Raw genomic sequence first — 12,666 nt, 5'->3', positions numbered from 1 at the left:
TTTAAAAAAGGAAACCTTTTAATACAAAAGTGAGAATTCTGCGCACACATTGCAATGCATTTGGCAATATTCTTTTTTTTTGTGCTAGATGAACAAACTACATTGCCTGCCATCCACACATTCAGCTCACGAGAAAGAATCTGCAAGGCCCAGGCAATTAAGGATTTTCTGCTAACTGTAAAATGTGGGCTGAACCGTTCTGTTTTGATTGTAGATCGGGATGAACTTTATCCACTTGCGAAACTTTAGAGCGGTTTAGTGGACAAGTGGTATGCTGCGATAACTAAAAATATACAGGCTACATAAATAAAAACTATTGTTTCTTCAGTATGACTTTGTACTTTGTCTGTAATTTATTAAAAACTGTAACAAGATACTTAAAAAAGGCTAGATACAAAAGTAGTTAAGCCGCTCACGAACATTAAATTTCTTCAAAAGGTACCTTCAAATAATCATGATCTTATAAACATTTTACAGTTACCAGGTAGTGCCTAGGCTGACAGCTTCGACAGCCTGAGACACAGCAGAACAAGTTTCCAGGTTGGAGTTGGAAATGGAACAACTTCCTGACTGACTGCTCAAGGGAGGAGGGATACAAAAGTGTTGATTGTGAACGATTAAATACTGTGCATTGGCTTCCTTGTTATATACACAAAAAAAGACCCTCACTAAGGTATATAGATTACATGCAAAATCATTAGTGGTGGTTTCTAATGTGCCAGAGTCCAATGCAACCAGACAAAAAATTGCAATGGCAGTGGTTTTTGTAAGCAAACGTGAATGATTTTTCAACTCAGCTCTGAACTGGCAAGAACTTTTTACAAGTTCAATATACATGATGCACAACTGCAGCCAACCACAAAATTAAACACCTTTAAAAAAAAAGTTAAAATAAAACACAGAACATACTTCATCTTTTATTTTGAAATTCCCTACTCCCTCTGTACAAGAGCCTTTGCTGAAACACCTTCCACAAAGGCAAGCAGTGAATTTTTTTAGAACATTTTACATATTTCTCCCCCTCAGCAAAAAAAAAAAAAAAGAAGAAGCTAAATCACAGTGTAATTTATATTGTTCTGCTGTCATCTTTGGCTGGAGTCTGGCCAAAAAGTTGCCAACTAGCAAATGGATACAGTCTAACATTGCTAGAGTGCCTTCAGCCCATGGGTTACAAACTTAGTACAGGAATGTTGCATTTAATCACTGAAGTACCAGCAGGAGAGCATGACAGCATTAACTTTCATAAACTTTTATAGACAAATGGAAAAATCTACAAAAAACTAGCTAGTTCATATTACACAGCAATACACACTTTTTTTTTTAATACTCTACACAAAACCAAAATTTTTGGTCTTAATGGCGAGTAGCAACTTCTGTTTGAGAATCTGCTTAGAAGAATAGAGTGGGACGTAAAGGCGAGAAATACAGGTGTTTGCCGTAGGGAGATGTTGGTCATCTGGCGGCCTTATTGTGATGGAAGGCATGGGCTGAAATCCTTCCTCACTAGCAGGCAGGGATGGGCTTGATGTCCAGAAATAAACCTAAGGGGCAGATAAAAAGTAAACGGTTAGATACTTCAGGAAACACCAATTTGGCAAAGTTGTAAGTCCCTTGAGCCCAAAACCTTACAACTCAAAATGTTACACAGAAAGCCACCACTTCAAACATCCCAGCTGCTCAGAGCCTATGATTCCTCTCTTAAACATTTGCCAAATCAACAAAACTAAGGGCTTGAATGGGTTAAATAGCTAGTAGCAGAAATCTATAATTTCCAAATAACTGGTATGAAGAACTCTGGGAAACTACTGCTTCATTATTTCTCAAGTGCTATTTGAAAACAGACCTGGTTCTCTTTAACACCTTTTTTTCCATTGCAGTCATTTGAGGTTTAAAATTTCTATGGGCAGGCCCAGGGTGTGGGGATGCCCATTGAATGATTTGTCCTTTGAACGGCAGCCTTCCCCCCCCACCCCTTCCAGTTGTATCACCAGCTTTACTCCCTTTTAATGCAGCACATAGAGATTTTGCTCAAGAAACACAAGGCTTAAGATTCCTTCATTGTGTCGAGTTAACACCCAGAATTCTGGCCAAACTTAAGGTAGTATATGTTTTTCCAAGTGGAAGAAGCACCCTAACTCAACAGGTAACAAATTAACGTTGGAAATTTGGCCGAGAGAAAATACTCACGAGATCTTGCCTCTCCGTCATACTCATCTTCTCAACTATGGACCAAAACCAACGCTTGAACTGCAAAAGCTTCTCAGCATTTTCTCCTGTTACAGAATAAAAGAAAAGTCAGTTCACAGCAATTTCTGTAATGGAAACAAACATTTGCACAAAAGACAACACTTAACTATATGCTACAATTCAAATGAAAACCATCGAGGAAAGGAAGCCAAGCACGCAAGGACCCTGGACTTATTTTAGCACATGAATAGTAAAAGCTAAAATATGGTTTCAATTAAAACAAGGGTAGTCAACCTGTGGTCCTCCAGATGTTCATGGACTACAATTCCCATGAGCCCCTGCTGGCAGGGGCTCATGGGAATTGTAGTCCATGAACATCTGGAGGACCACAGGTTGACTACCCCTGAATTAAACCAGGCAGGCAGGTTTCACTTGTAGGGGAGACATCTTCTAAGAGAACATTGGTGTGCAGGAGCCATGCCCTTCAGGATCACCTTTACAAAAGGCAAGTATTATGGAAGCTTATAGCAAGATGACACTTGTCTAACTGGTACACGAATAAGCATGCCACTACTGTCCTGTAACTCTTGAGATTAACAAAGGATTCTTTACCTGACTCATCATTGAAAGAGGTGAAACTGATAAGCATTTGCACATTTACTTCACCACAACCATTTACTAGGAGCCTGAAATCTTCTGCTGTCAAGTCTTCTAAGGAATTCTTTGGAAGCACATCCAGCAGGCCTTTCCTCATTGCCTGAAAGAGTCATGAGAATTACTGGTTCAGCATCAACAGGAAATATAGGCTGGCTGGCAATACAATGTCTAATAGTTTATTTATTTACTTAGATTTTTATACTGCCCTCCCATACAGCCCAGGGCGGTTTACATGGAACGTCGTGGAATACACAGAACATCATGTATTAAGTAGCAGTCATAGCACAATAATCAGTAACAATTCTATCAGTAAATATAAATTTAACTGATTACCATAATTAATTCATTGAACAATTTTCAATAAGACAACTTTAATGGAACCCCTAGGGAGGTCTGAATCCTTCAGATTATGGTGGGTCTGACTTGAGGGGAGCCTACGGATGTTTTTAGGCTGGTTTAACCTCACTCGAATGCCTGATAGAGGAGCTCCCTTTTGCAGGCCCTGCGGAATTCTGGGAGTTCGGTGCCTTTAGCACCTCCCCCAGTACAATAGTGTTGTCTTTTATCCCACCCCACAAGACATCACTGTTTGCTTTAGCAAACAGTGTGAGCACTGAGAGAGAATGTGCTTGTCTGAATGCTGGATGCCTTCTTTTTCTGTTGACAGATATGTTGAGGCACTATCACCACAGGACTGATTAGATGGGCCACTAAGCCTTCCTGGTTGTTCTGGGTTGTAATTCTCCCGGTATGCATTGCCTGTGGAGAGATCTCCTAGCAAGATCAGTGCCTGTACAGTTTTTATCATATTTTTTTGGCCTGAGTTAAACACATAAATGATACATGTTATTCTTCCTTTTTCAGAGGAGTCCTAAATTCTTCTGTACAACCTCCCAAGACACCATAAATCACAGCTACCTGGAAAAACTGATCAACCAAGGCACATCTTCAGTATGAAGTAATTTGTTATTAACCACAGTTTGAAATAGAAACCCAATGAAAAGTTACAAGATTTCTTTCATCTTACAAAATTAATGTAATGAAATGACTGGGAATAAATAAATTGTCACAGAGCTGTTCTGTCAGAGCTCTCTCAGCTCCATTTACCTCACAGGGTGTCTGTTGTGGGGAGAAGAAGGGAAGGTGATTGTAAGCTACTGTGAGACTTGGTTAGTGAACAGTGGAGTATAAAAACCAACCCTTCTTCTCATACAGAAATTACATTTATAGTAATATATCTAAATTTATAATTCTGCATGGATTATGTAACACTAAAGAGATAACCTGAAGATGAAACTCAAATACTTTGGCCACCTCATGAGAAGGAAGGACTCCCTGGAGAAGAGCCTAATGCTGGGAGCGATCGAGGGCAAAAGAAGAAGGGGACGACAGAGAATGAGGTGGCTGGATGGAGTCACTGAAGCAGTAGGTGCAAACTTAAATGGACTCCCGGGAATGGTGGAGGACAGGAAGGCCTGGAGGATCATTGTCCATGGGGTCGCGATGGGTCGGACACGACTTCGCACATAACAAAAGAGATAACCAATATGTTTATAAAGAGAAACCAATACATTTATGAGGGGAAAAAATCCTTATCACTTACATGTAGAGGCTGTTCTGCGACTACTAACATTCTGTGTTCTGCATATTTTCGAACGTATTCATATACATTTTGTGGAGTGACTGGTATATTTACACCATTAGAGATAAGTTCAACCTGTGGAGAGAACAGTAGAAATCTATTAATTTCTATTTAAATTTTTTCTACTTACATGTTTCCAATTTGCTGTTTACAATTGCTGTTTACAATTACTTTTAACCAGAAAAGGACAAAGTATAGCTGCTTTTGAATTATTCAATCAATGCCTACCTGTCCCCCTCCTTCCTCTTTGCACAGATCTATAGCAAATGCCAAGTCCATTGCTGCAAAAACAGCATCGGCATCTGTACTCTGGGAAGCAAGGATGAGTTGCCGCAAGCTCTCGTACATCACAGGATCGAAAAAAGCAAAATCATGCCAGTTAACCTGAAAATAATAAGCATGGTCTTTAATAGCAAAGCTGGGTCTATCCAAGAACTATGAAGTTTAGGTGTGTGCTTATAGGAATGCTACACTTCTAAGCAGCCTACCATTAACTTCGAAAAAGTATGTGCACACCAGGTCTTAGGGAGATCCAAGATTTCCCATCCTCTGATAATCAAAATGGCTCATTTCAGACATAACATCTAATTATCGTTAAAGAAGTTTAACTACCGCTTGGTATAATGGCTGAACTTATAAACCAGAGTTTGATCCATCAGCAAAACTACAATCAGAAACAGTGATTTGAAATAGGTTTGCATGTTGCTACACTTAAACCACTAACAGCCAATGCTTTGCCCTTGAGGTCACTGCACCATGGAATGCAGTGCAGTTATGAAACTGAGTGATAAAAGACAGAAGACAAAAGCAAATAGGTAGCTCTAAATCATGCTTTGCCAGTTATACATTTAGAAACTTAAACCATGGTTTATCTTACAAACTGCAGTTAGCAGATACCATGGTTTGGTTTGAGGTCAGAGCTGAAACACTGTGGAGTTTTACAAGTATGATTCAAGATATACCGACAAAGAATACTTTTATAAACATTTAACCTGGATTCATCACAGATTTTCATAGAATCATAGAATAATAGAGTTGGAAGGTACCTCATGGGTCATCTAGTCCAACCCCCTGCACTATGCAGGACACTCACTTAGTTATTAGATGGTCACATTTTGAGACACTTTATAAAATTAAGAAATAACTGCTTTCCATATATTACAAACTTCAGTTTATGGTTCATAAACGTTGTGCATTTCCATGTTTCTCCACTGGCATCCAGAGCACAATTGAAGTTTCCTGACTTGGGAAATCTTCACATAAATTTTTGTTCATAGAGACACTTGAATATATATACCTCCTCAGAAACCAACTTTAGAGAGATGGGAAGAAGTAGAAGGTGTGCACAAGAATGACAAACAAGCTATGTCTATGCTGGTCACACACAGAGGTTTGCTGTGATGTACAAATACAGTCAATTACTTCCTACAGCTTTTAAAATGTCAAAACGGTTTTTGCATTTCACTATCCCACTCTATACCTTAATGAAATGTAGCAATCTTTCTCCTTGGCTATTTATACAAGAAGGGTCCAAATATCATTCTTCTGATCAACTGTTAACTTGTTTTAAAATGAAGAGCATGATCTACAAATAGCGCCTTCTTTCACCTCCTTTACTGCAGTGTTATCTTTCAGTACCAAGGGCAAATGAGCAGCTTGGAGGTCATATAGCTCCCAGATATGCTTAGACTGAGATAATGTTCTTCTGCAGGGGTCTGTGGCACTCCTAGAATTTTTAAAAACATTCATAGGACATCAACTGGGTACTCTTTACAGATAACAACTGTGATGTATCCTGTAAAGAGTGTCTTGCTTGGCTGTGATATTTTCAAAGAACAGAAAGTTTTCCTGATTATTTTGATCAAATTATAATGCACATATAACCTTGACTCAAGTGATTTAAAAAAAAAAGATGTGTACTTATTCAATTTCCTTGTAATATGTACTGTAAGTTGGTATTCCCTTACTAAATGCAATTAAACTACTACTGTAATACTGACCTTTCTGCCAAGGAGTACCTTGATTACATGCCGATTTAATGTGATTGGACAAAGTTCATTCTGTAGCAAGCACAGCCCTAGAATTCTGAGAGGCAACAGAGAAGTTTGTTAAATTTAACAGAAAAAATGTTGAAAATGAGAAATCATCTTTATTACCAGTGCTTAACGGTCATCACTGTAAAACAGGTATTATCAGACTGCAGGGAAATCTTATCTTAGACCAGCCTTTCTCAACTTTTTTACCACTGAGAAACCACTGAAGTGATGTGATCTTACAAAATATGGTTGGGAAGCATAGCTGTGTACATGCCCATCAGGGCCCCTCCCCTTCCCCCCATCATTGGCCATTTGGGAGGGGGTGGGTCAATATGACCATACAATTTGGCCTTTCTCAACTTTTTTGCCATTGAGAAACTCCTGAAACATTCTTCAGGCTTTGAGAAACCCCAGTAACAGCACGATTGTGCAGAATATGGTTGGAAAGCATACTTTACCTGCCAATATTTCTGAAACAATTTAATCTGGCTTCTGTGTTTTTGCCAGGCCTTGGCGTATAGAAACCACGCTTTCCAGGTTGATAGAACAGTGGCGCATTATCATCCCCATCATCTGTATCATCTAATTCCATATCTACTACACTGCGACTGGAACCATGCCGTTTTCTATTTTCCTTTTAGTAAAGAAAAACATGAAAAAGATGGTGTTAAAGAAGCCGAAATTCGCTTTACAGCTCAAAAATGTTCTGTATTAAATTAAGAAAAGAAAACTGTTCTGTATTAAATTAAGAAAAGATTGTGCAGGAAACTGTTGCTAAAAATGTGGGTGTATTTACCTTTATCAATTTTTTTTTTAGTTTAAACTTGGTTCACAAAAGTTTTTTAGGTCAGCAGTAGTCAACCTGTGGTCCTCCAGATGTCCATGGACATCTGGCAGGGGCTCATGGGAATTGTAGTCCATGGACATCTAGAGGACCACAGGTTGACTACCCCTGTTTTAGGTTATATTTCATTTATCATATTTGTGTCCTTGCAAGTTTTTGCTTTTTCTTTAAGTTGGCTTGAGTCTCAGATGGGATTGTTCACTCTAGGTTGGAAAATTCCTGAACATTTTGGGAATGGCATCGGGGGGGCGGGGTCCTTAGGGAGGGAAGGAACCTCAGCAGGGATGTGATTCCAAAAAGTCCACCTTCCAAAACATCTAATTTCTCCAGAGAAACGAATCACTATAGTCTGGAGATCAGCTGTAATTCTGGGAGATCTATAGGCCTGACCATGGAATTGGCACCCCTAGTCAAAGATAAGGCAGAGAATATATATTTTAAATAAAACCAATCCAATCCCCAGGAATCTAATGAGAAGGAGCGGCAAACAAGTTTGTACGTTCCCTACCCCACAGTGGAAGTGAGCAAATGCTAAAATAGATCTCTTACTTGTACTTTATCTGAAGAATCCAACAATCCAAGGTCTAGGATGCTATCTGCTCCATTTTCCCTTTGAGGATAAAAACAAAATATCTATGAGACAGCCAAATGTAGCCAGAAATTTTGACTTCATTATCAAAAGGATAACTTCCATTTTTAAAAAATCTCATTCAACCTTGAATACTCCCAATTCTTGCCAATTATTTCAGTTGTATAGGAGAAATATATACTAATCCCACCTAGTATGGCCTAACAGTATCCAACACCTGAAGCTACAGAATTTGGAAGTCCAAAAATAAAGATAAAATTCAAGGTTAAAACTGCACAATCCTTTCAAACTCATCAACATTCTAAACTCAGATGCTTTATACTTTAGGATTCCCAATATATGCAAATGAGGCCATGGCATATTTTAGTTTCGCATGACTACTGGGATTTTTAAATCAAATAACCCACTTAATTAACTGTCTTTTTAAAAAAAAATCCTAGACCTTTCTTGGTTCTCATGTATCTTACTGAACTCCTGCCACATATGAACAATTTCTTTTCAGATATTAACCCTGTTTATTACGTACCCCCAACTACTGTACTAAAATTTTGATTTCATGAAGTGCAAGTTCTTAACATTTTTCCTTTAAAAACATGCAGACTACATTAGTAGTAATGCTTATGAGCTTCCTTACAACACATACCTATCATTCTACATTTTCTGAATATTCACAAAAATTCTGCTGTAGGAAAACTAAGGTTTGAAAAACAAGCTTCCCCTAAAATTCAGAGGAGTTCAGTGACAGTGCTGAGATGTGTACAAGACCTGACTCTTTTGTCTACCATCAAGACTCAACGCGCATGTTTTCAACTTCCTTGAACAGTCTGATGTTCATATACCTTCCATGTGCAATAATAAGCTCCATGGCCTCATCCACTCTTGCTCGAAGGGAATCTTCACTGGCCAGCAAAAGAAGCAGCTGAGCAGGAGACAATTCCAACAGCATACCTGTGATCTTGCTTGCAAATGCCTGAACAACAGACACAAATACCTTTATTTGAAATGTCTATATTCATCTGATAACTATGAGCTAGATACAGTGGTTGGCTCCCTTTCTCCAATGGAAGGAGTGCATTCTCCAACTTAAGGGAACCATTAGCTACAGCTCACAGCACTTATGAAACTATAAATCCATGAATTGATCCACAGCCCAGCCATGCACTCAGACATTCTGTTTTCATAGATTTCACAACTCACTTAAATGAAGGAGCCAGCATCATGCATAGATCCTTTTACGTGAATGGAGCTTTCTTCTACAGTGGAATCAACTGGGCAATCCTTGGCATAGAACAGTTTTGAGTCCTCAGAGCTCTATACTTGCAACAAATTTTGGGGCAGAGGCTAAAGCCTTCATGTCACAGTACAGTAAAAGTTCTATGTAACAGTTATGAGGAATCTGGGTTGCAGGTTAATCAACTAGGGTGGATACCACAACTAGGTTGGAGCCACAAGGGAGAGCAGTATATAAATGTAATAAAATTAAAATAAAATAAATACAAAAAGTTTGCTCTTTCCTGCCCAGAGAAACAAGCTTGGCAGCTGTGAGGAGAGACAGCATCCAAGTATTATGTCAACTGGCAGTGCCAGCTGTCAGAAGCTTAGCAACAGTCAGAGGCATCATGCTGGCCAACTGGAGATGCAGGAGTAGCGCATGCTGCATGTGATCAAAGATGCAGGGCCATGGTGGCTATGGGGAAGGGATCTGAAATCTGAACAATGCAAGTTAACTGAGCATTTTGGGTAATTCAGCCACATAATAAAGGTTTTCAATATATCCATTCATGCACATTTATGAATTAGTCATACCACTGTAGAGAAGACAAGAACTTGTCAAAATATACCCAATCAATTTATGACTCAACGCACCAATAAATCCCGAGGAAGAAACAAAAACAATTTACTCTACAGCAGAAAGGTGAGGAGGTTAGCCTTACAGGTTGCATTGCTTGTACACGGGGATAAAGTCTTTCACCCAGAGCCTGTCGATGTGCAGGAAGAGGGTCCGGGTCGTCACTAGGATTCCCTTCTGATGCAGGTCGGAACGGTCTAGTGTCAATTGAGAGTTGTCTTCTAAAGTCCCTTAAAAAAGAACATTTCATCAGAAATCGTCTGGGACTTTGCAGTGACCAACAAGATAAGGGATAACAGGAACATCCTACATGGTATCACTGGCTTCATAGCTACTTTCTGATCTTGCTCTGTGCAACCTGATCTATAGACCAGGGTCCTCCAGATGTGGTCCTCCAGATGCTCATGGACTACAATTCCCATGAGCCCCTGCCAGTGTTGACTACCCCTGCTATAGACAATGAGGTGGAAGCAGTCGGACAATTCTGCTGAGGCATTTACTTCTGGTGCAAAAAAACCATTCTCCCCATGTGAGAAGCTCTACTGCTCAAGAGAAAGAACCACTGGAAACAAATGGATTCACCAGATCCACCCCTATGCTGGTGGCAGTGGAAATTAAGTTAGATCTGCTGTTGCTACAATGAACTGTTTCTTACTGTTCCGTAAACCATTCTGGGAATTCCTAACTAGGACAACAGGGTATAAATGCATTAATAAATACAGGATCTTATACTTCTGAAATTGTGAAAATAAGCTATTACACAGTTGTCAAGAATTCTAATAGCAGCTATGGAGCTCAGGTGAAAAAAGACCAGCAGCCACTTACTTAATAAGAGAAACACCCGATAATAACTAGTGGTTCGCCATTTCTGACATTCTTCTGAAAATTAATTATTTTAAAAACATTACTTACCTATCCCTGTCTCGCCGAGAGCCAGTTCGCAAGCCGCTACTATTTCTCCTCATTTCTCTTTCACGTTCCCTTTCCCGATCTCTTTCCCCTCTGTTCCGTAACCTCTGCATGAGACCTGATGGGGAGAGCAAAGTTTAGATCTTGTAAACCTGCATTTTCCAACAATATTTATACAGAAAATATTATGAAGACATCAACACTGCACTCAAATATAGCTGGGTCTGCCTATGCTTTACCTCTTTGGCCTCAGCTACTGAAAACTTCAGAAAGGGCTCAGAAAATTGTCAATGAGATAGCAAGTCAGCTCCTATAATCATTTACACATGCCTGCCTGAAAGCAAGCTGAGGAGTTTCAACAAACTGAAATTTGACTGAAGTTATGCTGGCTGGGTATGCATTTGTTCTGGATATCTGCCTTGTAAGGTGGGTTCATTCAAACTGTGTCTGATCAGGTTAAGACCCTGGGCCTTGGTTTCAACTAGAAAGTGCAAAACAGAGATGACTGGCTGTAGCCTGCAGCAGCTAACAGGAGACCTTTCAATCTGTTCTGAGTCTGTTGCACTACCTGCTTCCAAGGTCCATTAAAAGTACCGGTGTTAGCCTTTCAAGCCCTCCATAAAGAGAGACTCTCATATCCCGAAGACTCCCTCTCACCATCTGAGACTGTCTGCCAATTAAAGTTGCTAGCACTCTCAGCAGGTTAACCAAAAGAGCTTGAGCATTCTCTAGAGCATTCTCTAGAGCAGACAACAAATGCTGTCAGGGGCTCATGGGAACTGTAGTCCATGGACATCTGGAGGGCCACAGTTTGACTGCCCCTGCTCTAGAGTAACTCCATCTTCCTTAAATTCTCTTCCAGACAAAGGTGCAAGAACCCAGCTCTCTGTCAAATTCCCTTTGGGAAGTGCAAGGTATTTGTTTTTAGGCTTGATTTTAGGTGAATTGTTTTAGGCCCCTTGCTGAGATGTATTCTTTTGAATGGCGATTGTTGCAACCAGTGTGTTGTTGGACAAGTTTATTTTATTTGCATAGTTATTATTATTATTATTATTATTATTATTATTATTATTATTATTATTATTATTATTATTATTATTATTATTATTATTATTATTATTATCCCGCCTCCCCCCGAAGGCTCAAGGCAGCTCACATAAAACCCCATCCCCTAATGAACAATAAAATTACAGTAATGAACAATAAAATTACAGTAATTAATAACCAATCGGTCAACAATAAAAACAACAAGTGATGGCATAATCCTAATCATCCAGTCTCCGCATGCAAAGGTGAAGAATTACAAAATGGGTTAATTTATTTTCTTTTTTTTTACAAAACACAGCACACAAAATCTTTTTTTGTCGCCTGTAAATTTGCCTCTCAATCTCTACAGGGCTGCCTGTCAGGCAAGTCAGTTCAGTGAAAGAAACAAGTACAACCACCATGTGCAGAGCCACTCAACACAGTACACAGAAATGGGTCTTTATCAGCCCTTCTCATTGAAAACAAAATTGCCACACATCATTCGGTATGAAAAGAAATGCTCAAAGTTCATGTTATACAGACACTTAAGACACTTACTTGTATGTGTTCCCTTGTTGGCATTTTGGATACAATCTAAATTTGGCAGCTTCTCGTTTGACAAAAAAGCTTGTGCGATTGCAGTATAAAAGCTTCTTGCGACACCACTGCCTTCACCTGGTTCATCCTTAAATGTAACCTTTACCCTGTGGACTGCCATTGGAGTAGTAGCACATCTGCGGCCAAAGTGATTGTTGAGCTGTCTCATTGTTTGCTGAATGAGAAGATCTCTATCTCGATCAACCTAGTAGACACATCCAGAACAAGATCTTAAGCTTCCACAGAAAGCACCAGGTTAAACTGAAGTCATACGCCCCCCTCCCCCCCCCAAGCCCAGTCCTAAATATAAAACTACATGGACATTCAGCT

At 39.4% G+C, this 12,666-nt stretch overlaps 1 protein-coding gene across 7 annotated transcripts in view; it reads right to left on the bottom strand.

Moving 5' to 3' along the window:
- UBR5 (ubiquitin protein ligase E3 component n-recognin 5) overlaps positions 1-12,666 on the bottom strand; it is an 84,062-nt gene continuing 71,396 nt past the window's right edge. For 6 of the 7 annotated variants that reach the window (XM_077351754.1, XM_077351757.1, XM_077351760.1 and 3 more), the window contains 12 exons: positions 12,298-12,541; positions 10,717-10,831; positions 9,890-10,034; positions 8,795-8,925; positions 7,916-7,976; positions 6,981-7,156; positions 6,487-6,571; positions 4,715-4,870; positions 4,448-4,561; positions 2,800-2,944; positions 2,188-2,273; positions 1-1,541 (listed from right to left, as the gene is read on the bottom strand). In XM_077351754.1, the coding sequence (XP_077207869.1) occupies positions 1,329-1,541; positions 2,188-2,273; positions 2,800-2,944; positions 4,448-4,561; positions 4,715-4,870; positions 6,487-6,571; positions 6,981-7,156; positions 7,916-7,976; positions 8,795-8,925; positions 9,890-10,034; positions 10,717-10,831; positions 12,298-12,541 (1,671 nt within the window). In that variant the 3' untranslated portion in view covers positions 1-1,328. The remainder of the gene's footprint in view (positions 1,542-2,187; positions 2,274-2,799; positions 2,945-4,447; positions 4,562-4,714; positions 4,871-6,486; positions 6,572-6,980; positions 7,157-7,915; positions 7,977-8,794; positions 8,926-9,889; positions 10,035-10,716; positions 10,832-12,297; positions 12,542-12,666) is intronic. The other variant, XM_077351758.1, reaches the window with a different exon arrangement.

The sequence above is a fragment of the Paroedura picta genome, chromosome 9, assembly GCF_049243985.1.
Source record: "Paroedura picta isolate Pp20150507F chromosome 9, Ppicta_v3.0, whole genome shotgun sequence".
Taxonomy (NCBI): Eukaryota; Metazoa; Chordata; class Lepidosauria; order Squamata; family Gekkonidae; genus Paroedura; species Paroedura picta.
This window is presented reverse-complemented; position numbering and strand designations above follow the sequence as displayed.